At 45.2% G+C, this 27,590-nt stretch overlaps 1 protein-coding gene across 1 annotated transcript in view; it reads left to right on the top strand.

The window, feature by feature from the left end:
- The window catches only part of CHN2 (chimerin 2), a 295,925-nt gene that overhangs the window by 180,291 nt on the left and 88,044 nt on the right, over positions 1–27,590 (top strand). The window contains exons 4-6 of the mRNA XM_045864506.3: positions 659–690; positions 4,515–4,628; positions 6,417–6,702. Of these exons, the coding sequence (XP_045720462.1) occupies positions 659–690; positions 4,515–4,628; positions 6,417–6,702 (432 nt within the window). The remainder of the gene's footprint in view (positions 1–658; positions 691–4,514; positions 4,629–6,416; positions 6,703–27,590) is intronic.

Raw genomic sequence — 27,590 nt, 5'->3', positions numbered from 1 at the left:
AAACAAAGTTCTTATGAAAGTAGATTATCATATATAGTTGATAAAAATCTAGTGTGATAATCCCCAAGCTCAAAATGTGATTGAAAAATATTTTCTGGCATGCTTATGATTTTTAGTCAAGTCAAGCTTATGTCCTTTAGTCAAGGACAAATCTTGTCCTCTGTATCTTGTACCTCTGGCATCAAGTGAATTTCAGACCATTCGCCATTTGTTTAAAAATAAGAATATTGATTTTATCTGGAAAGAGACCAAATGAAACTTTAAATCCAGGTGCACTTCTTATTCTTATAAATACCTAATGGAACAGTTGGATGAAGATTGAAGTTTTATTCGTTTTATTTTTCAGGATGATGTCTTGTAATATCTTTATAAATTTCTTAATATTTTTCTTTGTTTCCTTTGAAAATTCTTTTATTGGGTGATTGGGTTTAGGTGGAGAATGAGCCTAATGATTAGAGAAACATGATGATTCTACATCATCCTATCCAAGATAGAGGAATGCGTTGGCTAACTCTGTGGTTTCATGGATCTCTGATTTGGGGAATAAAAACTGTAATAAAATTACTACCAGGATTAGCTATATTCATTTGAGTAGCATTTTTATGTCTCTGATTTGAATTCAAATGCATTATTAATATTTTCCCTTTTTTTAATATAGGTGGAGAACAGACCAAAATATTATGGAAGAGAGTATGTATCATGCTATTCGTTGTTTTAATAATGTAATAGTCATTTCTTATGTCATTTAAATATTAAAAATTAAAAATCTTCTAATATATAGTCTTCATCAAATGTCCATTGTGCAAGTGTTTAAGGGTAAATGCCATCAGACCCCTTTGTATTGAATTTTCTTTATAAGACTCAAGTGCTTGGCTTCCATGAATGTGGGAGGGATTATTTCCTGCTGTAGTTTTCTCCTGCAAAGCGGCCACTGAGCACCTCAAGTATTTGAAACCTAAGGCAGGCTTTTCCATGACTGAGGTGCTGTTAGTATTTTATTTCACTTCCTACCTTGATGCTATGTAAACATTTAGAGTGTCAAAGATTGTAAACCGCGTGGCTGAATTCCTTACTTTCACGTACTTCAGTAAAGGCAATACGGGGAAATCACCCCATTTCCCTGCAGGCTCATAAAACCTAAATGATGAGTTCTCTTGGCTCGGATAGATTAGCCAAATTGCCTCAATACCACAATGATTATTTCCTCCCATTTTCCTCTTAATTTCAACTCTTGTTTTGTCTTACTTCCTCAGAAGCCTACTGTAAAGCAAACAGGCATCCCGTAGAAAGCCTTCTCAGTCTCAGTCTCAGTCTCAGGCTGTGGCGTGGCGTGGCGTGGCGTGGCGTGCTGTGTGGTATAGCTTACAAAGCACAGGCAGAACAACCCGTGCGGGGGTCCAGTGCCCAAATCCCTTTCTTCCCACGTCCAACCTGGAGGCCTTATGAGCCACAGTCTTCAAACAAGTCCACGTCCCAAGCCCTCCTGGCCAATCCAAACCTTCTTCCTCTATTCACTTCCCCATCAGGGCCTCATCTTCGTGCTCAATGACCCTCTTATGTGTCCCAGCCTAGCAGTGACTTCCCAATGGCATTTCTGAACCTTCCTTTCCAGCCTTGGGAATTCAGCCAGGACCCCTGGAATGCCTGTCCAGGAATGCTGGCCTCTGCTTTCAGCCATCCTCACGTCCCTAACATCTAACCTAGTTAGTTAGTTAGGATGCTCTTTTTCCTTCAGTGTACTGACCGGGATTTTTGCTCACAGAGAGCACAATTAATAAAGAAAAAGAGAAAGGAAAGCCTACGAAACGGGACAAAAAGGAACTCTGTTGTGCATTTTCTTTGTTTTGTCAAAGTTTTGTTGAACAACGTTTTAGTTAATCGTTTTCCAACCCCCAAGCCACACAAACTACATAGTGAGAGGACAGCAAAGAAACATTTTCTTAAGGACAGAAAAAGGATCATTTTGCATTAGAGGGAAGTTAGCTTAAAAACTTCAGATTCTGAGAGGCTTTGGTCCATTGAAAAGTAATAAATGCTCTCTTCAGGAAACATATATGCATTTTTTTCCTACTAGGAATCACATGAAACTGTTGACAATGGATACCTTTAGGAGAAGAGAGCTTTTACTCTGTAATGTTTACATTCTTACCTCTTAGGTGCCTTTTAACTTTTGAATTTTCCCACTGTGCTTTGGTATGAATTTTATTCTTAAAACATGAATAAATTAATACCCGCTAATTTGGGAAAATTAGAAAATATATAGGTAGAGAAGGTGGAGAACATCCTCAGCTCACCATGAAAAAAAATCTTTGCTAACTTTTCCCCTTCATCTCTTCTGGTGTTTCTCTATGATGCTTTCTTTCTACAAGGAGGGGATCATAAGATATATATATCATGGATATTTTTAAACCCATGCATAAAGGGGGTGATGAGCCATAAGCTATTCACAGAACTGTAATTTTCTTCTTTTGAACAATTGAGTTCAATTTGGTTCTTGACGTGTTATGTCTGCTGCTGGCTATCAGCTAAACTGTGTCGAGGGAGTTAAGGATGAGATGCTTTCACAGTACCTGCCTGTTTGGGGTGTCCCTCCTCCGTGACAGTGGCCTGGGGCAAGGGAGTCAGGTTCCTGTGCCCTCTGCTGTGTGTGCCTCATCCTGCTGCGGTCATCCCCTCCCCTGCCCTGACCCACAGTCAGCTTGTGTCCTTTCTGACTCCACTGTGGGAAACTTTCCGATGCCCAGTGCCCCTCCTACTCCATACCATGTCCCTGTCACCACATACACATACATTTCTCTCTCATGTGCACACACACTCTCATACACACACATATATGCTCTCTCTCATAATCACACTCAGACACATGCTCTTCGTACACATGTCCACTGGCCCAGTGTCTGTGAGGCTCCCTCAGGTCTCCCGGCCCAGGCCATCCATCCTGCCCAGCTCATACTGCATAGGAGGTGTTCCCACAAGGTTCACAGGGTTCAGTGGCCACATGCCCAGTCAAAGCCCCCAACACCTCTGCTCTGGCTCCGAGATCCCCATACAGTCATCTGGGATCCACCAGTTCCAATCTTGAGTCTGAGCTCTGCCCAAATTCCTCCTAGTCTCCCTCCTGCAAGAACAGGGGACACAGGTCTCTTTGGGGCAGACAGGTTGCTTATATGCCACATCCATCCTCACTTCAGAAAAGTTCTGCTCCAAGATCTCCACGTGTTGACTTTTGAGATTTCCAAAATTTGGAAAGCAGAAAACCTCTTTCTCCCACCTTGTCACTGAGTCAGACTTTTGGGAGTTGATTTTGGATCTCAAAGCTACAGCTTCTTCTGGCTTCTCTCCCCTAAGACAAAAGCTTCAGTTTATAAGGTCTACTTGTTAAGAAGGACAGAAGGGAATTAGGAAATAAATACTGCAATAGCATTTTACCCCCAAACTATTATCATGCTACCTTTGTCCTCACTTCATCTTCACATTCCTGGGGGAGAAGGCCAAAACTTGTCTAGCCAACTCCACCCCTCCTGCCCCCTTTCCGGCTCCAGGAAGGTGAAGGGATTCTCTGTCCAGAAAAATTTCTTCTCTAATTTATTCCCCAAAGATCTTCAAGTTTGGGTAATCCTGGGAAGAGGGTGTTGTTCCCTCCCCCCGGACCCTGGGGTCCCTCAGCACTGGCTTCACTCCCCAACCCAGCTCCCCCACCCTCCTATGAAACATGAATTGATCAAATCTCTGGTAAGTGGTGGTGGGGTGGGGAGCTGTCTTTGCTTCAAGACAACAGAGAAGGTTCCCCAGGAGTCACTGTCTACTCTGTAGGCCTCGGACATGTGCCTCCAGAGCAAAGCAGTCATTAGCCAAGCCTGCATTCTTCCTAGATATGCTGTGTTTTCTACATGCATGTGTATTATTTTTAAAATTGCAGAAAAAAAATAATAAACGTTATCTTTTAAAAAGAACAATAGGTACATTTTTTTCAAACATATCCTGAAGCGATTGCTCTCAACATTAAAAGGAATGGAAGAATGTTGATCATAGCTGGCTATTGTTTCCAGAGAATGAGCCTCTAAAATTAACAACACCCTGCACCTGAAGTAAACAAGTTGATAATCAATAGTGTTCATTAGCAATCCGGACAATATATAGTTTCTGTGTTTGAGCTGAGAGCTAAATTGGTAATTGCTCTTTTGTTATTCCCCATGGTTAAAGAAGGGGCCATAACCTGGCCTTTTGTTTTGACTTTAGCTTTCAGCTTGAGAGCAAAGACAAGAGCAGAAAGCCAGCTGGACTGGGTGTTCTTCATTTTGTTTTGCCTACCTGAATACTTCTTATAAGTTTGGGTGTTTGCTGAGAAGCAGTTCCAACTGCATCTTTAAGATATATGGTAGTTACTCCCCTCTTCATCCACGTGGGGGACAGTCGGTTCTGGGTGGCCCCGCCATCTTTTTTAGCCCAGCTGTTTGTGGTGCATAGTTTGTATGAGGTCTGTTGAGAACAAAGATGGTCCGTTCTCTCCTCAGGTTTCACGGGATCATCTCCCGGGAGCAGGCAGATGAGCTTCTCGGAGGCGTGGAGGGCGCCTACATTCTTAGAGAAAGCCAACGCCAGCCAGGATGCTACACGTTAGCTCTAAGGTGAACCTGATTTCATCCATTGTTGCTGTTGCTCTTCAAGTGACCGCACTTAATTTTTTCCCTTTTTTTTATTGCCATAAAATATGTGTAACATACAATTTACCATCTTAACCATTTTTAAGTGAGCAATTCAATGGCGTTAAGTACATTCTTAGTGCTGTGCAACCATCTCCACTATGGGCTGGAAGGATTTTTTTCATCATCCCAACCAGAAACTCTACCCATTAACCAGCCTCTCCCCCTACTGATTTTTCATTTTTGTTTTGTTTACGGAGTACAAGTAGCATATTAGAGGCTTATACACTTCCTAGGCCACCGATGTTATCAGTAGGATGCACACTGAGGCTCTGTTTATGCACATACAGTAAACTGGGGAATTATCTGGAAAGTTAGTGCTCCTATAGCCACTTCTGCCTAAATCTGATCCAGCTGAGGGAGCAACGCCTCTGCCTCAGTTCCTGGGAGCCCTTGTCAAAAGTCTTCACCTCATGTTGTGTATGTGTGCCTGGACTGACGTGGAGTTTGTCCATGGGTTCTCTCGGGGTTTAACATTGACCCAAGGGTCACATCCACTCCCAATGACAGTCATGGCACTCCATGCCTGCAAGCCATCAGAGCAGAGTTTTCTTGAGCCTTTTATCACAAAATCACAAGAACTGGAAATCACAGGGCCAGAAAAGCATTGCATTTTCTGCACTTTCCTAAACTCAATCAAATATTTGACGCCATTTGATCCTTATGGCAATCCCATAAGGTTTGGGGAAAGCATCCAATTCCAGAATTGAATTGTCTTCTGAAAGTTCATTTATGAACTCTTTGGAATTAGGAAGACCTTTCTCCATAGAAAGAATGGTATTAATGGAAACACTTCCCAGGCCGGCCCACAATGGCATATTCCAGGTGACACCTCAATATTGTGGCCATAAAAGGCTACTTCCCAAGTTGCACCTAGGGATGGTTTGAACATATCTGAGATGATGTCATTATAAGAAAGTACTTCAAAAGCTAGTAAGTGCTCTAGGTATGCAAAGTATTTTCCTATCCCCCAGCCCTCCAGCAGCAGGCACAGGCAGTCCCAGCGGGGAACCAAACACGGGCTGTGAGATACAGGACCAAGGCCAAGAGGGCACAGCTGGTGCTAAAGAGGGAGGACCTTATAGGTTAGATCCCTGGGATGCTGGCGGTGGCCGCTCCAGCAGGGAACTTCGCCCAGCTCCCCCCATCTCCTTTCTGTGGCACCAACTAGGGTGGGAGGCATGAGGTGCTCTGCTGGTGGTGGCCAAAAATGTCATAATAAGGGGACATCAGGGCGAGTGGTGGTAGCTTCCCCTGCAGAGGCAATTGCCGGGTATAGGGGAGGGGTAGAGAGCCAGGGCTAGTTTTCATCAAGAAAATTTAAAAGTAAAATATATGTAAACCAGGCTCTACCCTCTCACATTTACAAATGAGAATAATAAGGACTCAACGGCCTTAGTGATTTCTAGGATCCAGTGACACCATATGACTGCCGGGTGTTGAATCCCACCCCTGCCTCTCTCCAGGGGTGTAATCTCAAGCAGGTACACGATCTCTTCAAATCTCAGTTTTCTTAGACATAAAACCAGGACAATAATTCTACCTGTCTCAAACTATGATAATTAAATGGGGGGGAGGGTAAAAAAAAAAATCATTCCAAGTGCCTCGTTCAGTGCCTGACATACATTATGCACTCAAAAAGTGTTAGCTGCTACTGTTCTTCCATGTTCTTACTTCTAACACTGTTGTGATTTCTCTTTCTCTTGGGGACAGGTTTGGAAACCAGACTTTAAACTACAGGCTCTTCTATGATGGAAAACACTTTGTGGGCGAGAAGAGGTTTGAATCGATTCACGATCTGGTCACAGATGGCTTGATAACACTGTACATAGAAACAAAAGCTTCTGAATACATTTCCAAAATGACCACAAACCCCATTTATGAACACATTGGATATGCCACTCTACTCAGAGAAAAAGTATCCAGGAGGCTGAGCAGGTCGAAAAATGAATCAAGAAAAACAAGCGTTACAAATGAAGAACACACAGCAGTTGAAAAGGTAAGCTACGTGTGTGACAGAAACAGTCTCTGCTCAATCTATGCTGAATAACTGCTTGATTAACTATGTATGTGATTGGCCAGAATGTTGGAAGAGACCCACTCCCACCCAAAGAAATCTAGAATGTTCTGCTAGGAGGGACCTTAGAAATCTTCCGGTTCAACGGAGGCCCGGAAGTGTGAATTCATTTGCCCAAACTCATACAGTCAGAGCGAGGGCTTCACAAATAATTATTTGTGGGTTTATTCGGAGTTTGAAAAAAACACTTTATTAATGTTTTATGATGAAAATAGTCCTTGGTTTTAATTCCATTTGAGGCCCTACTGGCCATCTCTATGTCCACCTAACTATGCAAAATCGTGATATTTGTGTCTGCTTCTCTTAGGACCGAGTGACCATGTGTGATGCACAGGTCAGCCCTCCTGAAGGTGGTCTTACCTAGATAACAGCTTTTACTGACAGATACGGGAGCGTTATCGGGGAGGATGGCTATCTCTGGGAGGCTTAAAAGACGGGCTGTCCTTTGCCTCGCTGAGGATTAGAAACTCCTAAGTGGGCGATGTTCAAGCTGCATGGATGGTGGCAGGATGTGGCGGGGGAGATCTGATTTTCCCCTCCAGTAAGTTGCTGTTTATTTGACAGTCACCACCACAGTTTGCTAGCAGATTTTTTGGATGTGCCCCTTTAGGAACCATCTGCTTTGCCTGGTCCTGTGTGTTTTCCGCTGAAAGAAATTGACAGCCAGTCCTACTGGTCAGCCCCCACTGAGTCTGTGCTGAGCCCAGTGTCGAAGGCAAGCTTGGACTGGGACAGATATAAATGGGGGGGAGCAGAATGGTGGGCAATCCTCCTTCTGGTGATCGCTAATCCTTAATTAAACCGGAACGGCGCCCCCACCCTCCCCTGTTGTCCAGTGTGAGCATAAAGCAAAGGAACCTTAGGTTGACTGGCTCCCTTGGCTTTGGGACAGGGACACACCAGAAATCACTGGAATAAGGAGGAGGGCAGAGATAGGCCGCACGGCGGTCCTGTTGGCAGAGACGGGCATGATCTTAATTGATTTGCTGATTGGATTTCAGAGCCTAGTAAAACCTTCCCCAAAATCACATCAGCTGAGCAGCTGGCCCATGAAAAAATTATTTGCCATTTTCTCTAACTCCAGTGTCTCCAAGGCACCTGTCATTCTTTTACATATAATTGATTTGGGAAATGGTGGGTTTTCTAATTGTTTACATTTTACCAAGAGGAAGGGAGGGGACATGAGCCCCAACTTTCAGAGTTTGTTCCGGTCCAGGCAAAAGCCATTCCTTAGTCTGTTTGTAAAATCTGTTCAAAAGTAATTTAGAATAGAAAATCTGGAAGCTGACCTTCCCAGCCATGACAAATCAGAAGATGAATTGTAAAAATAAATCTCTGAAGCGGTGTTTATATTTCCGAGTCAGAGAGTAATGCCGCCAAAAAGGCAACCTGTTACAACGGCAGGCTACACAGTGGAACATTTCCAGGGAGAGAGGTGAGTAGAAAGAGTGCTTCTTGTATGTTTGGGATGAGAGTTTAGATTCTGGGTACTGAGTAGATATTTCTAGAGCCTTGTCCTTCGCCAAGAGGGAAGTTTGGTCACAAAAAACTGATATTTCTAGATGATATTCCCATAAGGAAACTTGCAGGACAAAATATGCCCTTCGTTGTAGATCATTTTGTATTGTATTTATTAAAATTAAAATTTGGAGGAAATTAATAATCAGATTAATAATCACTTTAGATGAGCTTCCCAGGACACTTTCACCTTTCTAGGAAAAGGTAAATAAAGAAAACATTGAAAGAAGAAGTCCACACACAGGGAAGGGTTTGATGGACAGGTGCTGGTGGTGTGAATTTTCTGAGACTAATGATGCAACATTTGGCTTTCCTGGGGGACATTCTGAACGCTGGGTCTGGTCATTTGCTGGAGGTTGCTCATTTTGTCAGCGAGTTTGTTAAGTAACTTGGTACAAATCCATCTCTTTCTCTCTGACCTGTATTGACAAGTGGAATTATTAAAAGTCTCAGTCTTGCCAGAAATTCTATTTCCCTGAAGGGCAGGTCAGTGGACTGTTGCCATGGAGGCAGAGACTAGAAAAGAGGTAGCGGAAACTTGAATGGATTGACTGAGAAGTGCCCGGGGCACCTGTCTGCTTCGATAATGGCGCATCGTGGAGGTTTTAATGAGTGAAATGGGTAGGTTTCCTAATAATTCTCAAACCCAGACAGCCCGGCATTTCATTTTCCAGAGTACTTAAACTTTGTTCACCCATTTATTTTATTGATCATTTCCAAATGAATCCAGAGAGACAGTGGTACCTGAAAATCCAAGAATATTATCAGTGTTAATTGGCATAAAGATAATACCTACCCCATCAGAACTGAGTGGTTTCCAGATTTATCTCCTGTCGAGGTGGTTAGCAGTGAACTTGATTTTAATAACTGTAAATGAGGCAGGGAGGTGGGGGGGTGCAAAAAAAAAAAGTTGTGGTAGCTAGCCAATAGCAATCTCTTTCGTTTCTGATTCCTTATTTAATTGATTTTTAAAACATTATGATATATAAGGGCCACCATTTGGTGCATTTAATTAAAATGGTCATGCCCGGTGTAATTTCTTTTATGAAACTTATTTCAGAATTGATTCCATAGGTGGATTATCTACTGACCTCCAAAACCGGCACTCTAAGCAATAGGATAACAATAGAATTTGACATTGGTTCAGGCATTTATAGTTTATAGATTTCACACATGTGAGGTAGTTTCCCATTTTATCCTCAGAGCAACTTCGCCAGATACATAGAGTAGGAATCATTGTCCCCACTTCACTGAAAAAGTCACAGTGGCAGAGTGAGGAACCAAACCCAGATTTCTGAGCCCCGCGTTCAGAGCTTCCTAAACATACAGAGCAGCGAGGCTCCATTCTGTTCCTATTGCCCTTATTGCTTTAAGCAAACACCCCTGGTTCTCCCCACGCTCAGTCAGTTGATGCTAACAATCACTCAATATTTCCATCATCTGCTTTTAAAAACACACTGCTATTACTAATTATAACAAGCTTTTTTTATAACTAAGGATACTCTGCTGAATCAAATATATGTGACAAAAGTGTTTCAATGGCACATGTTTATTGGATAAATTTGGCTTGCTCGTATTGAATTGCATTTACGTTTTACTGGAGAAAAACCATCCGTATCCTTGATATAATAAAAGCAGAGTTTAGAATATATTATAGCTTATCAGTTGATTCATTTCAATATTTTTTCTAATAGCAAAAGTTAGAAAATAGCCTTAAATGCCCATCAGTTGGGGGCTGTTTCGATGAATTAGGGCACACCCATGTGAAGTAATACCATGCAACCACAGAAAAGAATAAGGATACTCGTATGCACTGATATGGAAAGATTATCCGGAGTTATTAAATGCCAAAAACAACTTGCAATATAGTGTGTATAATATGGTTTCATTTGTGTAAACCAGAAGAAAAATGGTTTTACGTGTTTTTTCCCTGCAAAATCATAAGCTGTCCCTTGAAGGATACAAGAACTAGTATCATTGGTTGCCTGTGTGTGTGTGTGTGAGGCGGGTAATCTGGGAAATAAGGGTGGGAGGAGATTCTTCCCTGCTACTATTCATACTCTTTGAATTTTGAACCACCATAAATGCAGCATTCTATTCAAAAAATTAAATAAGAAAAAAATGCATTAGGTTTTAAATTCACATATGCTAGAGCAAACCCCGAATAAAACATCTTCTGTACTCAAGGCATCACACACACACACACACACACACACACACACACACACACACGGAGCAAGCTGTTCCAGCCTCTGGACCCAGACCGTCTTTCCCACCCCTTTGCACGGGTCCCCTTCCCTATCCTGAGAGCTCCCTTTTCCCTTCATCTCTCCCTTGGATGCCTAACAAAGAGTCTGTGTGTAGCAGCCTTTAAGGTTGTGGCCAGAAGAGGGTAAAGGACCAAAATCACCACATAAAGACTTTGATGTGACTGTCCTGGAAATGGGTTGGCTGTCGCTTCCTCACTAGCACTGCTCCCCTGGGATCCTGCCCAGCCCTCCCCCCATGTTCCATGCCTTTCCCCCCACCCCACCTCTGCTTTCTCAAGCTGTGAAGACCAACTCCCTGATTCCTCTTGCTTTCCTAGGGCAGCAGGGAAGCCCTCTGGCTTCTGCTTGTCTTCCTGTGAAACCAGGAAGAGTGACCTTTCCCTGATTGAAGGGCTCTGAGTCTGGTTAGGACGTCCTCCTCTGCAGATGAGCTGTATCAGACAGGAACACTCTCTCTCCAACCCCAGTCCACCTTTTTTTTTTTCCTTTTTGAAATAATTCTCTTCTTCACATCCAGGGGGATCCTCTCATTGTTTATTTTGCTGTTTCGACCCTAAGAACCAGCTAGCCTGCCAGAGAGCTTTGCCCAGCAATGACATTACATTTCCCTCCACTACCCTGGAGCCGGAGGGCGTAGCCACACCAGGGAACAGATCTCCAGGCCTCGCTGACTGGCAGAAGCCTCACAAGTCAGTTGAGCTGAGACTGAATGGTTCTCCCCTCCAGTCTCACAATGGTACCTAAGTGTTGGTAGCCCTTGGTGACTTTTTGTTCATCAGAGTGTTGCTCTTGCTTTTGTTGTTTTCATCATAGAAACGTGATTGGCTTTGTCTGCAGGACAAAGTCCAAATTCCTCAGCAGGACATTTGTAGCTTGTCTGAGCCTGGGTTCCTCTGGAAGCAGAGCCTGAGATAAGGGTTTGGTACATTGGTAATTTGGGGAGGCATTCTTTTTTTTTTTGAGATTTTATTTATTTGCGAGAGAGAGAATGAGAGACAGAGAGCATGAGAGGGAAGAGGATCAGAGGGAGAAGCAGACTCCCTGCTGAGCAGGGAGCCCGATGTGGGACTCTATCCCGGGACTCCAGGATCATGACCTGAGCCAAAGGCATTCGCTTAACCGACTGAGCCACCCAGGCGCCCATTGGGGAGGCATTCTAATGAGCAGGAAGGAGAGATCAAGGAATGAAACCGATGAGAAGAGAAGCCAGTAGAAATGGATGTTACTGAGTTGAGCATCTTCTGAGAAGCCATGTAGAATTGCTCCTAAGAGGACTTGAGGAGGGGGCACTGTTTATCTACCACCTCCTGCCTCCTGTCCTCTATTGGCTGAGGGGTGCTTGTGAGCTGTTAAGTCCCTCAGACACCAGGCTGTGCATGTGGAGAGCCAGGTGGGTGCCCACAGGCATCCCAGACAGTCCTGTCAGAGAAGCCCCAGACAGAAAGCGAGAGGTGCATGGTGCATGGTGAGGACAGCTGCTAACGGGCGGTCCTGTCAGGAGGCCAGCTGCTGCAGCAAAGCCTGGGGTAACGGTGGTGAGGGACACTCAGAAACGTGACGCCTGGGTGTCTCGGTCGTTGGGCATCTGCCTTTGGCTCAGGTCATGATCCCAGGGTCCTGGGATCGAGCCCCGCATCGGGCTCCCTGCTCAGAGGGAAGCCTGCTTGTCCCTCTCCCCCTCCCCCTGCTTGTGTTCCGTCTCTCGCTGTGTCTCTCTCTGTCAAATAAATAAATAAAATCTTTAAAAAACAAACAAACAAAAACAAATGGAAACGCCCATTACAGCCCAGCCCCACCTCTCCCAGCCTGTCTCCCACCGCTGCCCTCCCTCACCAGCCTGCCGTCCATATATGTTCCTGTCCCCTCGCTTCCCCTCCCCCTACACCCGTGTCTGAAGGGCCTTCCCCTCCTGTGATCTGTCAGCTCCTGTCCATCCTCTAGCGTTCAGCGCAGCCTCTCTGGTAAAACCCCCTGGGGCTCACCCTCCCTCACACACTCTCAAGAATCGCTCCCACCCCAAAACAGCCCCCGAGCTTTGCACTTAATCTTCATGATAATTTAACATGCTGCATTCTAAGTGGTTGATGAGACCAGTGGTTCTCAAAATATGGCCCTCAGGGACCAGCAGCACCAGCAGCACCAGGAGACTGATGAGAAGCACCCCTGCTCAGGCCCGCCCAGCACTGCTGGATCAGGGACCCTGCAGGTGGCACCTCAGTCTGCGTGTGAGCAAGTCCCTAGGGTGGGATGCCGCTGTTTGGATGCCTCTCCTCCCTGAGCAGCTGCCCTGTCCGAGGCCCAGGTCACCCTGTGGTTCACTCCCCAGCTCTAAAGCTCGGCCCATGAAGGGCTTGGCAGGGGACACACCACCCAGTGAACAGCAGATGGCTAACTTTAAAATGGAACAGACTGTATCACATTCACCCTGAGGAACATGCATCTCAAATACACCAAGACATGTGGGTATCTCACATCCCCCCTCTTCCCGCCCTTACCTCTGGCCGGCTCCTTCCTCCCGGGGCTAATTTGACTCAGGGGGTGGCAGGAGCAGCTCCTGGAGGAGGAGGGTCTTGGAGACCATTTTGTGCAGCCCCTCTGTTTTACACAACAGGAAACTGAGGCACCCAACTCATTAGTCTTGGAGTATTTCAAAGACATCCAGATGTCATGAAGGCTTGGATAGAAGGGAAAAAAAAGGCTTTAAAGTACCCTGCAACTTAGAAGTTCTCTTAAAGTTAAGATCTTTGAGGAACACAAGTTATACCTATAGGACTTCTATGTGAATGATTGAAAAGTGAAAAATGAATTCCGATTATAGTTAGTCTAGAAGGTATCCCAGCCATCAGAACCCAGCAGGAAATGGAAGACATAGTCACTGGGATTTTAAAGAAAATTTGATTAATAAGGGATTTTTCCCAGCGGCTGGCAGTGGTGGGAAGCTGTTACCTCCCCAGGGCTGAAGGGACCCGAAGAAGGCACTGAGGTTACTGGTGTCTGATGAGAGCTGGAGTGGGGTTCTCCACAAGAGGGGGGCTTCCATAAGAAAAGGGCCCCCACAGAAGGGGGGCTTGCACAGAAGGGGGCTTACATGATAGGGGGTTCCCACAGGAGGGGGACTCCCATAGGAAGGGGCTCCCACACAGAAGGGAGCTCCTACCGGAGGGGGCCTTGCACAGAAGGGAGATTCACATAGTAGGGGGCTGCACAGGAGGGGCTCCCACAGTCAGTCGGGGGTAGAGCCGTGCAGCCACTGACCTGCCATATTACCCAAAAGGGGGGGGGGAGGAAATAACCCAACTTCTCTCTCCTCTATCCTTTGATCTCCTGCCAATACCTTCCACTGGACAAACTCAACCAGAAGCCAGAGAGCAAAAGAGCTGGGGATATGGTCCACATGAGTCAGTCTCCCCACCACAGGGAAAAACAGGGCAGAGAATGAATTGAGGGAGGGGAGGAGAACATGGCAGAGAATAACCAATGCAAGGAGTGAATGCAGACCAGTTCCACTGCTCACTGTGTTAGCACTGTTCTAATTACTGTATAAAGTTCTGGTTCAGACGCCATAATTGGCATTAATGCCAGATAACGAGGTAGCCCTTTTCCTGGATGGGCTCCTCAGCTGCGCCATTATGGAAAGGATCTTGGTTCTGGGGGGCACCAGGCTCTGTGACTTGATTAAGGACGGTTGATTCAAACATAGTATTGCTCATAGCCCTTCACCAAGCAGAGGGGCTGCTTTCATTTGCCAAAGAAAGAGCCTAAATTGTTAATGTAGAAAACATCAAGGAACTGAAAACGCTCCGCTTATATTTACAGGGTCTGGAAAACCTGTAGATCTGCCCTGACAGGAGGTCCCTTGGAAATAATATGTAACTGACATAACCAGTCTTTTCTCCGGAGTCAAGGATAAATGGAGATGAGCATGACTTAGCTAGTAAAAGTGACAGGTACGGTAATGACTCTTCCTACCTCGCACACACAGAGTCATAAAATGGAATGGGATACTATGCGGTAAGAATGGATTTGAACTTAGATCACATTTGCTCATGAAAGCAGGTTTTATGGGGCCTTACTTTACATCAGAATCCCCTAATGGGGTGGGATTTGTCCTGCAGTCTGAAAAATAGTTGATTTGGCTAGGTCAGTTGTTCTCAAACTGGCTGCAGCTTAGAATCACCCTGGGAGCTTTAAAAAAATGCCCACGTTTGGCCTCTCCTGACTTCTTGAATTAAGGCCTCCCACCAGTGAAGTTCAGGCATCTGTATTTTTTTTTTAAAGATTTTTATTTCTTTATTTGAGAGAGAGACACAGCGAGAGAGGGAACACAAGCAAGGGGAGTGGGAGAGGGAGAAGCAGGCTTCCCGCTGAGCAGGGAGCCCGATGCGGGGCTCGATCCCAGTACCCTGGGATCATGATCTGAGCCGAAGGCAGATGCTTAACAACTGAGCCACCCAGGCACCCCTAGGCATCTGTATTTTTAAGGCCTCCCAGGTGATCCTAAAGTTCTCATCCCTTGGTTAGATGAAAGGTGAGACAGGAGGTAAAGGTTCCAGATACTCGGAGCATTTTCTCTTAGTGATAACCTCTACCACCTGCTCTAACACCTCTCCTAGGCCCTAATTTAGACGTTGAGATTCATTCTCTACCTTCACCTACACATTAAAAGTCCTCCATGAAAACATACGTTAAGGTGGTAAACTCTGGTGGTTCAGAGGTTTGCTTTGCTCTTTTTTTCCCCTGGCTCCTTTTCTCAGATCATTGGCTAAAATTTAAATGATGGGAAAAATCAACTGGAATAAGATTAAAAGAATTAAATGAAGGGACAAGGAAAAATCAATGCCTCTTCCTTATAGGCCAGCTGGTTAGTTTCTTAATGGCAAAGTTTATAGGACTATGATTCTCAACCTTGGCTGCCCACTGGAATTTACTGGGGAGTTTTCAAAAATACCAATGCCTGGGCCACATCCCCAGAAAATCAGATTTAACTACTAGCGTAAGGCCTGGCGTCTGGATTTTAGATGCTCCAGGTGATTCTGATCTGCCGCTAAAGCTGAGAACCCTTGCTATAGAATAACTCAATCCATCTTTTATCAGAAAGCTTCTCCTTTTTACTAATCCCTCATATCAGTGAACTCAAGGTTAGAAATTTACAGAAACAAAAAGGAAAGTTTTTGTCAGTATTTGTCAGAATACGGATGCGCCAAACACTCTTTATTCCTCCCCACCTGAATCTAGAAAACAGCCAATTTAGGGATGCGGCCCTTGCTAAAGCATTTTTATGTAAGCAGTGCCATCTAGTGCCTAGGAGGAGAGTTACCTGCTCGTGACCATCTCGAAGGACCACACTTACCAGATGTGGGAGTAATGAGCAAGAACAAATTTTCAGCAATGAATCCACTGAATCGTTCCCACTTCCTCAGGTCTGATAGCACAGATCAGGCTATGCAATGGCTAGGGGGTGTCCTTTTTGTAGCGCGTGCTCATTCTCTGTAAGCAGGTAGGCAGCCCTGCCAGGTTGGGACGCTAAGATGTAGAAATGGTCCCAGTGATCTGATTCACTGGGATTCTGGTCCAGAGGTGCCCACACTTTCTGGCTTTTTCATAGACTCTCTAAAATTTCTGAGAACCCCCAAAAAGCTTTTATTTATATGAGTTGTATATATTGATATTTACTGTATTTCAAAGTAAAACTGAGAAAAATGTTATTCTTTTAAACATAACAGTAATAAATTTATTGTGTGTTTATGTAAGTAGCATATTTTTTTGTGAAAAATAACCCCATTTCCCAAAACAAAACAAAATCTAGTAGGGATACTGGCATTGTGTTCCATTTTCGTAAATCTCTTTAGTGTCTGGCTTAACGGACAACCCATGGATGCTCACATCTGCTTTTGTATTCAATCTGTGATGAAATATTGTTTTGTTTGAAGTATAGGAAGAAACTCCGGCCTCACACAGATCTGTGTCATTGAGAAAAGGAAAAATGTGGGGGTTTTGTAGCCTTTTTAGATAAATGTGATTTAAAAAAATAGACCAAAACTTAACAAATGATAGTTTCTTAGAGGCTAGTTGCGATGTCAATCAGTGGACAAGACAATTAATAAAAATAGTTTTTTTAAAAGATTTTATTTATTTATTTGACAGAGAGAGACACAGCGAGAGAGGGAACACAAGCAGGGGGAGTGGGAGAGGGACAAGCAGGTTTCCTGCCAAGCAGGGAGCCCGATGTGGGGCCCGATCCCAGGACCCTGGGATCATGACCTAAGCCAAAGGCAGACGCTTAACGACTGAGCCACCCAGGTGCCCCTAAAAATAGTTTTGACCACACGGACCCTCTGACAGTCTCTTGAGGTCCCTTACACTTTGAGAACTGCTGCTGTCGGCAGACCTCTGGTGGGTGAAAGGCACACCTTTTAGATAAGTTTATATTTGTATGTCTCCAGGCAGGTGTTTGAGGGAATCAGTATGCCGTTTTCATCACCTTTGACTGTGGACGGTAAATGAGTCTGTCACCTAGGACCACTGTCCACTTGCGGTTACTGCAGTCTTTGCCCTGATTGTGACCTCAGAGCTCCTCCCATTGGCTTTCCCTGGGGATGGGCAGCAGAACTGCCCCTGGGCCTGTGTCATTTGAAACTGCTTTCCAGGTAATTCTGATGTATTGTCCCAATAAAGAACCATGGACCCAGTCCTACTCTCCTCCCTGCAGAGATAAGAAATGGGCCCAAAGCTCGAGGTGACGTGGTGACAGTGAATGCTGGTGGGATGAGACACAACTTTAGGGAATCCCACTACTTTCTTTCTCTGGCCCCTCTCCTTCTTTTTCCTCCAGTGCTTCTCCTCCTGCCATCTTTGTGTCTCTCTAATCAAGATTTCGCAGTCTCCCCACCTGCACCCCATTGGTGAGTCACTCTCATCTTTGCCACCCAGAACCTATGCATCCTCTTCAGGAAACTGCACCCAGGGCCATCTCCCCGCCCACTCTCAAGTTATATGCTTCTGGTGCAGTCGAACCCAGTCCCTGAGCCCAGAGGTGGACTTGTCATTCAAGGCTGATCCAAGGGGTCACATTTCCCTGGCCACTGGGGTTTGTTCAAGAGTGGGCATGCAGTCAAATCAGAGCCATTGAAATCAGTAGATTTTCACTGTGAGTTTCAGAAAGAAGGCCGATTGCCCTTTTTTTCTGCTGAGTTGGATTCAGCAGGAAGTAGAGTCTGAGCGGCTGAAGTCTTTCCTCTGAGCCCGAGAAAGTGGAGCTGGAAAGGGAGAGAAACTGAGTCCTCAGAACTTGGTCTGTGCCTCTACCAGAGCTGCCCCTACAGCCTGCCACCCTCTGCTGGATATTTCAGTCATGCCAGTTATGTGAGTCACTTAATTCCTGTATAACTTCTTAGCTGTGGGAATGGGAATGTTTGGGTTGAGGTTAGATGTCTACTGTCTTTATAGCCAGAAGAACTCTCATACCGCCCCCCACCCTCTTCTATCCTGCACCGACTGCCCACCTTATTGCGAAGTCTTCAAAGTCTTCAAATTCAGACCCATTTTAATTTTAGTCAAACAATCCACGCTATTCTTCCTTAATGTGATGATATAACATCGGGAAAGGGAACATCTAGTATTTAGTGAAATGGGTAGGAATGTTGTACCTGGATCCCCAGGTGGACATCGGAAATAACCCAAAACCCACTTCTGGAGTGCATCATCGCTCCATCTCTTGCCCCCTGGCTCTGCCATAAGTGCGTCTGTAGACCTCTTAATAATTATATGCACTTAAATAAGATTAAGGCAAAATGTTAAAGAGTCCTAGTGAATTCTGATGAATCAGATTTTTATCTACTCATGATTTTGCCCAGAATTTTTTTTAACAAAATGGACAGAAACATTTCTAGCCGGAGTGTTGGATCTGGCCAAAGAGAGCCTCTGTTGAACCTCCCCCCCTCCCCCAGGTTATTAGTAAAACAGATGATATAAGCTGGAAACCTGCAGCAAAAAGGCGACATATTATCTGTAGTATTTATGAATTAAAAGCTTGGTCTATAACAATTTGTGGGGTTTTTCCCAGCTGTGGGGAAGAGGAAGGATTTTGTTTCCTGAATAATTTCCATTGACACTAATGGCAATGAAATGGTCAAGGCTCCATCTTGGGTTGTTTGTTTCCATTGCCTCTGGAGCAGGTTGCAGAACAGGCATTACTCATTTCTCAGTAATGAAATGTCTGGCTGGGCTTTATGATGATCATTTATAAACGTCCCAATTGGTTTTGTCTCTCCTGATACATAAGCACTTGGAAGTTTCCAGAAAGTTAATATTTCACTTTGTACCTAGTCTCTGTTTATGAAGCTAATGAGGCCCGACCATCAGAAGAGTAAGTTAAAGTTTCCGAATGCAACTTTTACAGTTCTCTTGTGACTTGGCGGCTTAAAAAACAAAACAAAACAAAGCAAAAAAACGAGTAAGAAGTCAACTCACTGTCACTTGCAACAGATCCTTTGTTAACACTCAAATTGAGAGTCAGAAATATGACATGTAATTACCAGCTGTGCACGTCCCAACATGCCTTCCACAGAGTAAGGGTAGTTCTATCGTACTGCAGTGTATATAAATTACATGTAACACCATTCATGATATAGGTAGGTGATTTCTATTATTTTTAATCCTGAATGATTTTAGGAAAGTTACAGTTACAACAAGAACAACAACAATTCTACATTTATCAAGCATGGTGTAGATTTTCTTTTATTTATTTATTTATTTATTTATTTATTTATTTATTTATTTATTTATTTATTTTTATTCTTATGTTAATCCCCATACGTTACATCATTAGTTTTAGATGAAGTGTTCCATGATTCATTGTTTGTGCATAACATCCAGTGCTCCATGCAGAATGTGCCCTCCTCAATACCCACCACCAGGCTAACCCATCCTCCCACCCCCCTCCCCTCTAGAACCCTGTTTGTTTTTCAGAGTCCATCGTCTCTCATGGTTCGTCTACCCCTCCGATTTCCCCCGCTTCATTCTTCCCCTCCCGCTACCTTCTTCTTCTTTTTTTTTTTCTTAACATATATTGCATTATTTGTTTCAGAGGTACAGATCTGAGATTCAACAGTCTTGCACAATTCACAGCGCTTAAGCGTGGTGTAGATTTTAATCCTTCATAAACCAAAATCGTTTCACTCGGCTTCATAACAATCTTTAAGTCTCGGGCTCCCTACTCTTTATCAGCAAGAAGCAAGAAAACGGAGGGTTGGAGGGGTCCAGGGATTGGGCCAGGGACAGAAAACTAGTGACTTGCAAGTCATAGAACTAGTTCCTAGTAACTACCACGGGGCTGGTTCGACTGCAAGGCTTCTGTCCTCCCCACTGCACCACACTGACAAAGGAAACCGATACGCTTGGTGTCTAATTTTAAAGCTTCGAAACAAAGCATTCTAGGGGGAATTGTTTTGCTCCTCACATAGTTCTCCATTCGCTCTGTGGATGATTCTCATCGTCTTCTGCTCTTGACTAACTTGTTCTTATGAAGAAATATGTGTAGCTGAGGGAGTTCCTTACGAAGACAAGTGCTCGTTACAGACAAGCATGCCTACCTGGGCAATTTCTAAAAGAACACCCCTGTGTGCATCTTTTAGTCTGGAGCTCCGTGAGTTGAAAAGGATTTGGCAATATTGAAAAGCTCTATCTATCTCTGCTAAATCCCAAAGTGACAACTATGATATGCATGTTTTCAGCTGCAAGCATCTCACTTCTTCCAATCATGATGGGAGAAATCGGGGTGAGAGGAAACTGAAACCACAGGTACCCGCTAACACGGGACTCAGTTTCCCCTCATGGTAGCCTTGAAACACCAGCTGAACTCTGGGATTGTAGAACGATATACATGGAGCTTATAAGGAGCTGGATTTGTTTTCCTCTGGTGGGCTACATGTAGCAATCAGCTGGGTCACAGGGAGAAGGAGAAACACTAGCGTTCACTGAGTTTCTGCCAGGTACCGGGGGCCGTAGAGATGCTTTTGGTTGGCTGTATGCTGTCCCCACAGCAGCTCTGGGAGGCAAAAATTGGGGTGGCTGGAGGAACTTACTCATGACCACTCAGCTGGCAAGCTGGACCCCAAACCCTGCAGGTCCTGACTTGAAAGCCTCTTCAAGAGCTCCTGGCTCCCTGATAGTGAATTCCTTGGCGTGGCCTTTTATGACCTTGTCCCCTTGCCCCAGCACCCTGCGTGCGTGTGCACACATCTTGCCCTCATTGGCTTCCTCCCCCAAGCTGTGTCCAAGAGGCCCGCGCTGCTGCACCATTATTGTTTTCTGAGCAAACCAGCTGCTTTCACACCCTTCAGCATTCACCCAGCATCTTCCCCTCAGCACTGTTCCTCCTCTCCTCTCACCCAGCCCCCTGCCTTGACTTAGGGAATGCTTACCTATCTTTCCAGACCAAGCTCAAGCATTTCCTGACCTGCAAAGTCTTCCCCAACCCCACCCAAACCTTCCTGGACATGCCTTCCTTTGGCCGCCTCACTGTGGCTTAGATAGGACTCTGATTATACCCCACTGGTGGGGGGGGGGGGGGGCTGTCATTCATTCAGTCCTTCATTCTTAAACTGTGAATAATTACTAATGATAATTAGATATTCATTGGGCCCCTAATCTGTGCCGAGCTCTGTTCTTCTCATAGCTGGCCGATCACACTGACAAGGGCTATAGCTCAGGACGGGCCAGTGCTGCAGTAAGGGAGGCCCTGGGTCTCTCCGCTAGAGCAATTAGGGAAGAGGCGTGTTCTCCTTTCAAAGAGGGTCATTTGAACAACGCCAGCCTTGGCCTGTGAGCCAGTACATCTCCCTTTCTTTTTTGTTCTTGTGCTAGTTTGAGTAGAGTTCCTGTTTCCTGCAGCCAAAATAGCTCTAATGGAGTCCCAAAGGAAAGCGGGCCCGTGCCTGGGAGAGAAGGACTTCTAGAACAGGGAGGAGTGTGGCTTGGCAGACAAGAGGGCAGGTAGGGGAAGGGAGGCCGATGAGTTGGACGAGCTTGAGAAGGGACACAAAGGCAGGCTCAGAAGTGTGGATGTTATGCCTGAAAGCTGGAGGAGCTGCCAGGGATGTGAGTTGTGGAAAGATGACTGATGTGGGTCATCATGGCAGCTGGGTTGGAGGGGAGAGCCCAGGACAGCAGAGGAGGCAGATGTGGGGATTCTGGCACATCTGCTGCTTCAGTTTCAAAAGCCAGTAGCTTTTGGCAAGTTTTTAGAAGCCAACCTTTTCCGTTTTTAAATGGTGGCACTATAACCCAAGCTAATGATCATCCTCCTCTTCCGATTTTGCAAAGCCCAAGTGTGGTAAATGGTTTCTCACAAGTTTCTCTAGGTTTGGGATGCAAGGGGAGAGCTGGAAACCCATTACCACACTTTTGCACATAAATTGGGCCCCACAGACCTGCATTGGCCCAAAAGGCTTATCTGTTCACGACGTGACCGTCTATTCTCCAAAGCCCTCTGCCAACGGCTCTTAAACACACACTCCAAATAAATGTTTGTTAAACGAATGAATGTGTTTGTATTCATCCCTCATTCCGCTGTCCCCTAGCAAAGAAAGAAAGAAAATGTGTGCCTTTCTTTAAATGCTGTGGACTTTAAAACATAATCAATATTGAATTTGGTAATAAAATAAAAATACTCATTAACCTGGACTTCACAAATCCTGACCTTTAATACTCACAAAAAATTTACCAACTAATTAAATAGTTTACAGGATATTAAAATGGAAATGGTTAAATTACTGAAGAGACCAAAGGTTTTCTTCCAACTCAGTGAGAGTATACAGCTAGACCCGGGGTAAAAAGAGGTCAGCAGTGTTCAGGCTGCTAATCACATTTTCTCTGATCCAGTGGTTCTCAGATTCGAGCGTACACGAAAGCCCCCTGGAAGGTTGGTTCATACACAGATTTCCCGGCCCCACCTCCATCCGTGCAACACAGTAAGGCCCCCAGCCCAGCTTCCCAGGAGACGAAGGACCACACCTTAAAGCCACTGGTCTAATCAGTGCGGCAGGACAATGACTAACTAGATAAGGCACTCTGGGACTAAGGCAACATGATAGTTGATTAGTAACATGTATAGCTATCATACATATAATAATTATTTACTATATATCATTAACTATCACGTTGCCCTAGTCCCAGAGTTGCTTTATATATTATATATTATTATATATTAATATACTTTTATATAGTATATACTTGTTGAATATTGTCTGTATAATATAGTGTGTGTGCATGCGTGCGCGCGCGCACCCACGTGGGTGGGTGTTCCCAGCATTCTTCACTCCTCCCCTCCTAGAAGATAAGCAGGTATCCTCCATGCTTTTTTGTGACCTGTTTGCCTCTGTTATGAGACTCTCTTTGGTGGCCTCTGAAGGGCATCTCCCTGTGCAGCAGGTGCAGCCCAGTGGTTTAGGGCCCTGGGCCCTAGACCAGTGGTTAAGGACCCTGGGCCCTAGACCAGTGGCTGGCCATATGGCCCTCGGCAAGTCACTTAAACTCCCTGTGTCCTCATGTGAGGATGATTACAGCACTAGCCTCATGTTTCTCCCTTCATGGTGATCTCTGAACACCCCATGCCCGTTCCAGCCACCACGGCATTGCTCACCATGAGCGCCTCAGCCGGCAACGCTCTCCCCCTTCCGAGCCCTGCCTGTGCCCGCTGCCGTCCCTGTGGTTTTCATCCCAGCCTTCCTTCCCAGAGCCAGCCCTCAACCAAGGGAGGGCCTCTCCCACTGTCCTTGGTGCTCTTCCCAACCCCCTTTCTTTGCACCCCCGTCAGCATCCTACTCATGTCTTCTGAGGAGCCCCGGCTGTATTCTGCTGCGAGCTGTTTCATGTTGGTCTCCCCAGCTCTGTTAGGAGAGTTAAAAGGGCTGCACCTTATTCAGTTAGCCGCCTTGCAGGACTCACTGCAGTGAATGGACTTTTGTACTTGCTGGGCACTGAGTGTTTGTTGAGGGAAAGGAAGAGAAGGAAGGAAGGAGGAAGGATGGAGGAAGGAATTTTCCCACATTGTTCACTGCTCGTGTAACATTTTTACTGTAACTTTTGAAACTAGAGGAAAATCTGTTAGGTAGAAAGCCTAGAAATTATTTAGGTCAAACCATATGAAACTGCTGATATTTGATTATTTTTCTTCTACAAATAAGGCAATTTCATATGGCTCGAACTGGTATCTGTTTTTTTTTTAAGATTTTATTTATTTATTTTAGAGCATGAGAGAATGAGCAGAGGGGAGGAGAGGAGCAGAGGGAGAAGGACAAGCAGACTCTGTGCTGAGCGTGGAGCCTGATGCGGGGCTTGATTCCACGACCCTGAGATCATGACCTGAGCTGAAATCAAGAGTCGGACGCTTAACCAACTGAGCCACCCAGGCGCCCCCAAACAGATATCTATTTAATATGAGTGCTTTGATCCTAGTAAGTATAAAAAGTTATACTTGCTCAGCACATACTTAACACACTGAATATTCATTTATAAGTCTACAACAAGAACACGGATGGACTAAAATCCTGGGTTCTGAAGGGCCAGACAGGATGATTGATCAGAGTAATAGTATTCAGTTGGCACTAGGTGGCATATCTTTTTAAATTTTCTAGAAACTGGTGACTGTTACACTATTCCTTAAGGGTTTGTTTGTTAAACATCTCTAGAAACCCCCAAATCCACTGTCGAGGTCAAACACCTTAAGGGTTTGTTTGTTATTAGTTAGCTAGATAGTCTGAAACACTCCCCCCCCCCCAATTCTAGACCCAGCACTGTGTTCTGAGCCTACTACCAGAGTAAAACTCAAGCTACAGAAACAGACGGGTCCAGCACCTTTCTCGTACTTTCAGTGAAGGTCAGCTTGGGTTCATTTCTCTTCCGCAGTAATTGTTGCCCTCCCATAATCACTGAAGGCTGATGCACAGCCAGCCTGAGACCCCCCTACCTCCCATACCATACAGTCAGTGCTGCTGGGCTGCTCAGGAGATTTTCAGTCTATGCAAGGCAGACTCCCCAGGTTATAAATTCCCCCTGTCTTCCCGCCTTTGGGCTGTTTTACCGCCTCCTAGAAATGTCACCAGAGGAAAGGCTACAGAAAGAAGTGAAATTCATGGCAGAGCTGGTAAAAGGTTTTGTGCAAAGAGGAAGCTGAGGCCACTGGTTGAAAATCAGTGGGTTTCAAAAAGCGGTGCTCCTGCCACCCTAACCACATGTCAGACAAGTGAGTATTGGGAGGAGCCAAGTTCATTAGTAACCGGGCCTCCTCCAGCCCCAAGTGCCTTGTTTTGATGAGAATGTTCCAGCTCTGAGAAGGTGACCTAAAAACTAAAAAGAATAGTTTGTGGAGGAAGCCAAACAGAAAAGTGCTGACAAAGGTGGATGAATAGAACGCGTGCGAGCGTCTATGAAGGCAGGTGCCTCTGTGGCCAGGCCACCTGGTCAGGTGCTGGGAAAGGTCATCCCAGCAGGAGTGTCCAGTGGCGGGCCCACGATTTGTCCGGGAGCACCCCGGCCTTGCCACAACCGCATGAAGAAGAAAACAGATCTTTGAAAACCGGCCAGTATTCTGATCTTTGCTTTCAGAAGAGAAGACCTGAAGGACGTCAAGAAAGTTGACAGCTTTTCCAGCTAAAACGCTGTCAGACAAGCAGAACACAGAGCTTTCAGCCAAATGCTTGGTGACTGTTAACATGGAGACTGCTCAGTATGGAAATATTTTTGTTCCCTACATGGACATTCTAACATTCCCTACTGTTATAGAAAAATGTGTGGCGTTCTCCTTTGAAATATCTATACTCAGTTATGTTTGACTCAGCTAAAGATCAGGGTTCATATACTATTTGTATTCATTTCCCAAGTGAAGATTTTTTAAGTGGCTTTTCCTTCAGCAGTAGATTTGCTAATTTTATTTTAATCATTATTTTAGCCCTTTCCTTATTGATCCATTTTTCAAAGAATGGTGTGACGTGAAGGTGGGGGACAGAGTGGTGCAATCAGGATCCTGGGCTGAGAAGCCACACGGCCCCAGGCAGGGTCAGATCTGTTCCTTGTGTCTGTGTGTCATTGAACCCCTCTCAACCTGAGCGTCCCCTCCGGGGACATCATATATGTGAAGCGCTTTCAGGCACCCCAGCTGCCACCTACCAAGTGTGCTAAACCCTCCAGCCACTGGTGTAGAAGGCAGTTCCAGTACTACAGGCGGAAAAAATATGAAGTCTCTGGGTGATATTTCCTACATGGTTAAGCTCAAATTTTAAAGTCGTTTTCATGTACACGAGATGGCCTATCTCCACTGTTGCTAAATGTGATTGACTCTTCATTGTTAGAGAAATAGCCCCAGCAGAAACTGCCCTCCACAGATTCAAAAAGACCCCGAGGAAGACAGGATACTTCGCATAGTTACTGATGTTTCCAAAAAGGACTGTTTACTTAGGAAAAAAAACATGTTATAAACTGCTTGCCTTACACATCTAAACTCTTTGGAATCATGTAGTGTTGCCACAAGATGTTAAAGCTTTTATTAGCTGTGGTCAAATATTTCTGTTTCACAAAGATGAGTAGGTGTCTTTTGTGCAGGATTGCTCCATAGGGTTGTGTAGGTCAGGAATCTCCAAGAAGGATCAGAGTTGGAGTGGTTCCCGCCCTTATTTGCCCATAGAACCCTTTCAATGCCAAGCATCTCTCAAGACCCGTGTCCTGAGAATATGCTTTGGGAAAAGGAAATGAAAAATAGATGCAGTGTCCCCACAAGGGTCTACTTTGTAACTCACAGCTATGGTTCCTTTCTACACATTTGCCTTATGAATTTCACTTCCTTCCTCAGTCTGCTGCAGGCAGTGTTCCTGACACTGGCCTGTCCATACGAGGCTCCAGCTATCAAAGTATTAAACAAAATGTTATGGACCAGATCTTGCTATTGGAATGGGAGCACCAAAGGAATGCCTTAGTTTCCAGAATCATAGAACTTTGGCATGCAGAGGGGAGAGAAGAAAGCAATGATTCTGGCATTTATTTTATGCCGATCACATACCAACCCAGGGAAGGTCACACTGTACAAAGTTATCTCACTTGATGACAGGTGGGCGCTGTAATGCACCACCACATGCCCCATCAAGACCAAAAGGCTCATTCCCCAGTTGCGAGTGTGTTCCTGGCAGACACCCTCTTCTGAAGAAAGGGGCTTTGCCCAAAGCCCTTTGCGGACAGCCCACACCCAATGACCTGGCAATGTGGAGGGACAGACCTCAGTTTCCTTGCTTCAATTCAGGACAACCCTGAAGGGCCAGCCCCTCCTCAGAGCTCCCCGGGTCAGTGAGGGTCTTCTTGAGATTGCATCGTAGCAGCTAACGTCTCCCCTGCCCAGTCCCGCTTCTTTCCCTTCTCCACAGGAAGTGATCCTGAGAGTGCTCCCCCATAAGCATTCTGTACCCTATGCTCACCCTGGAGTCTGCTTCTCGGGGAACCTGACCCACAACCATCTTACAGCCTCGAATCTCAGGCTACATACTGGCAGTGGAACGTAATCACTCTTCTTTTTAATTGAATTTAATTTCCATCTCAAGCTTCCCTTCTTCCTAATAGTGATGCCTTAGTCTTTGTCAATTCAGGGGTTCCCTCTCTCCTCTTCTTTGCAGGGTTACATCTTCTTTCCATGGACCTCAAGAGTTGTCATTTCTCTGTGCCAGCATCCATGGGGACTCCCATCTGCTGACTAGTTTGTGGTCCCCACCCCATTTGCAGCTACCTGCTTCATGGCTCAGTTGCCAGTTCTCTCCCAGCTGACCCCCTCCCAGTGCCACGTCCTTGCCCCTTGCAGCTGCACGGGAAGGGACAGTCTCTTGCCTCTCACCCACGCTGAGCTACCTGGGGACAGTGTGAGGTGGCTGGATTTGCTGCTACAGAAATCATTCTTATACGGGGGGAAATGTGCCGTGTGGTTATAGTTCTACTGTTTAGCATGGAAGATACCATTCAAAGTAAGCAATTTAGATTTGGGCAGAA

The sequence above is a fragment of the Mirounga angustirostris genome, unplaced genomic scaffold, assembly GCF_029215605.1.
Source record: "Mirounga angustirostris isolate CCGP_5_RB_7025 unplaced genomic scaffold, mMirAng1.0.hap1 SCAF_12, whole genome shotgun sequence".
Classification (NCBI taxonomy): Eukaryota; Metazoa; Chordata; class Mammalia; order Carnivora; family Phocidae; genus Mirounga; species Mirounga angustirostris.
The sequence above is the reverse complement of the archived record's forward strand: the minus strand, read 5'-3'. Positions and strand labels throughout refer to the sequence as shown.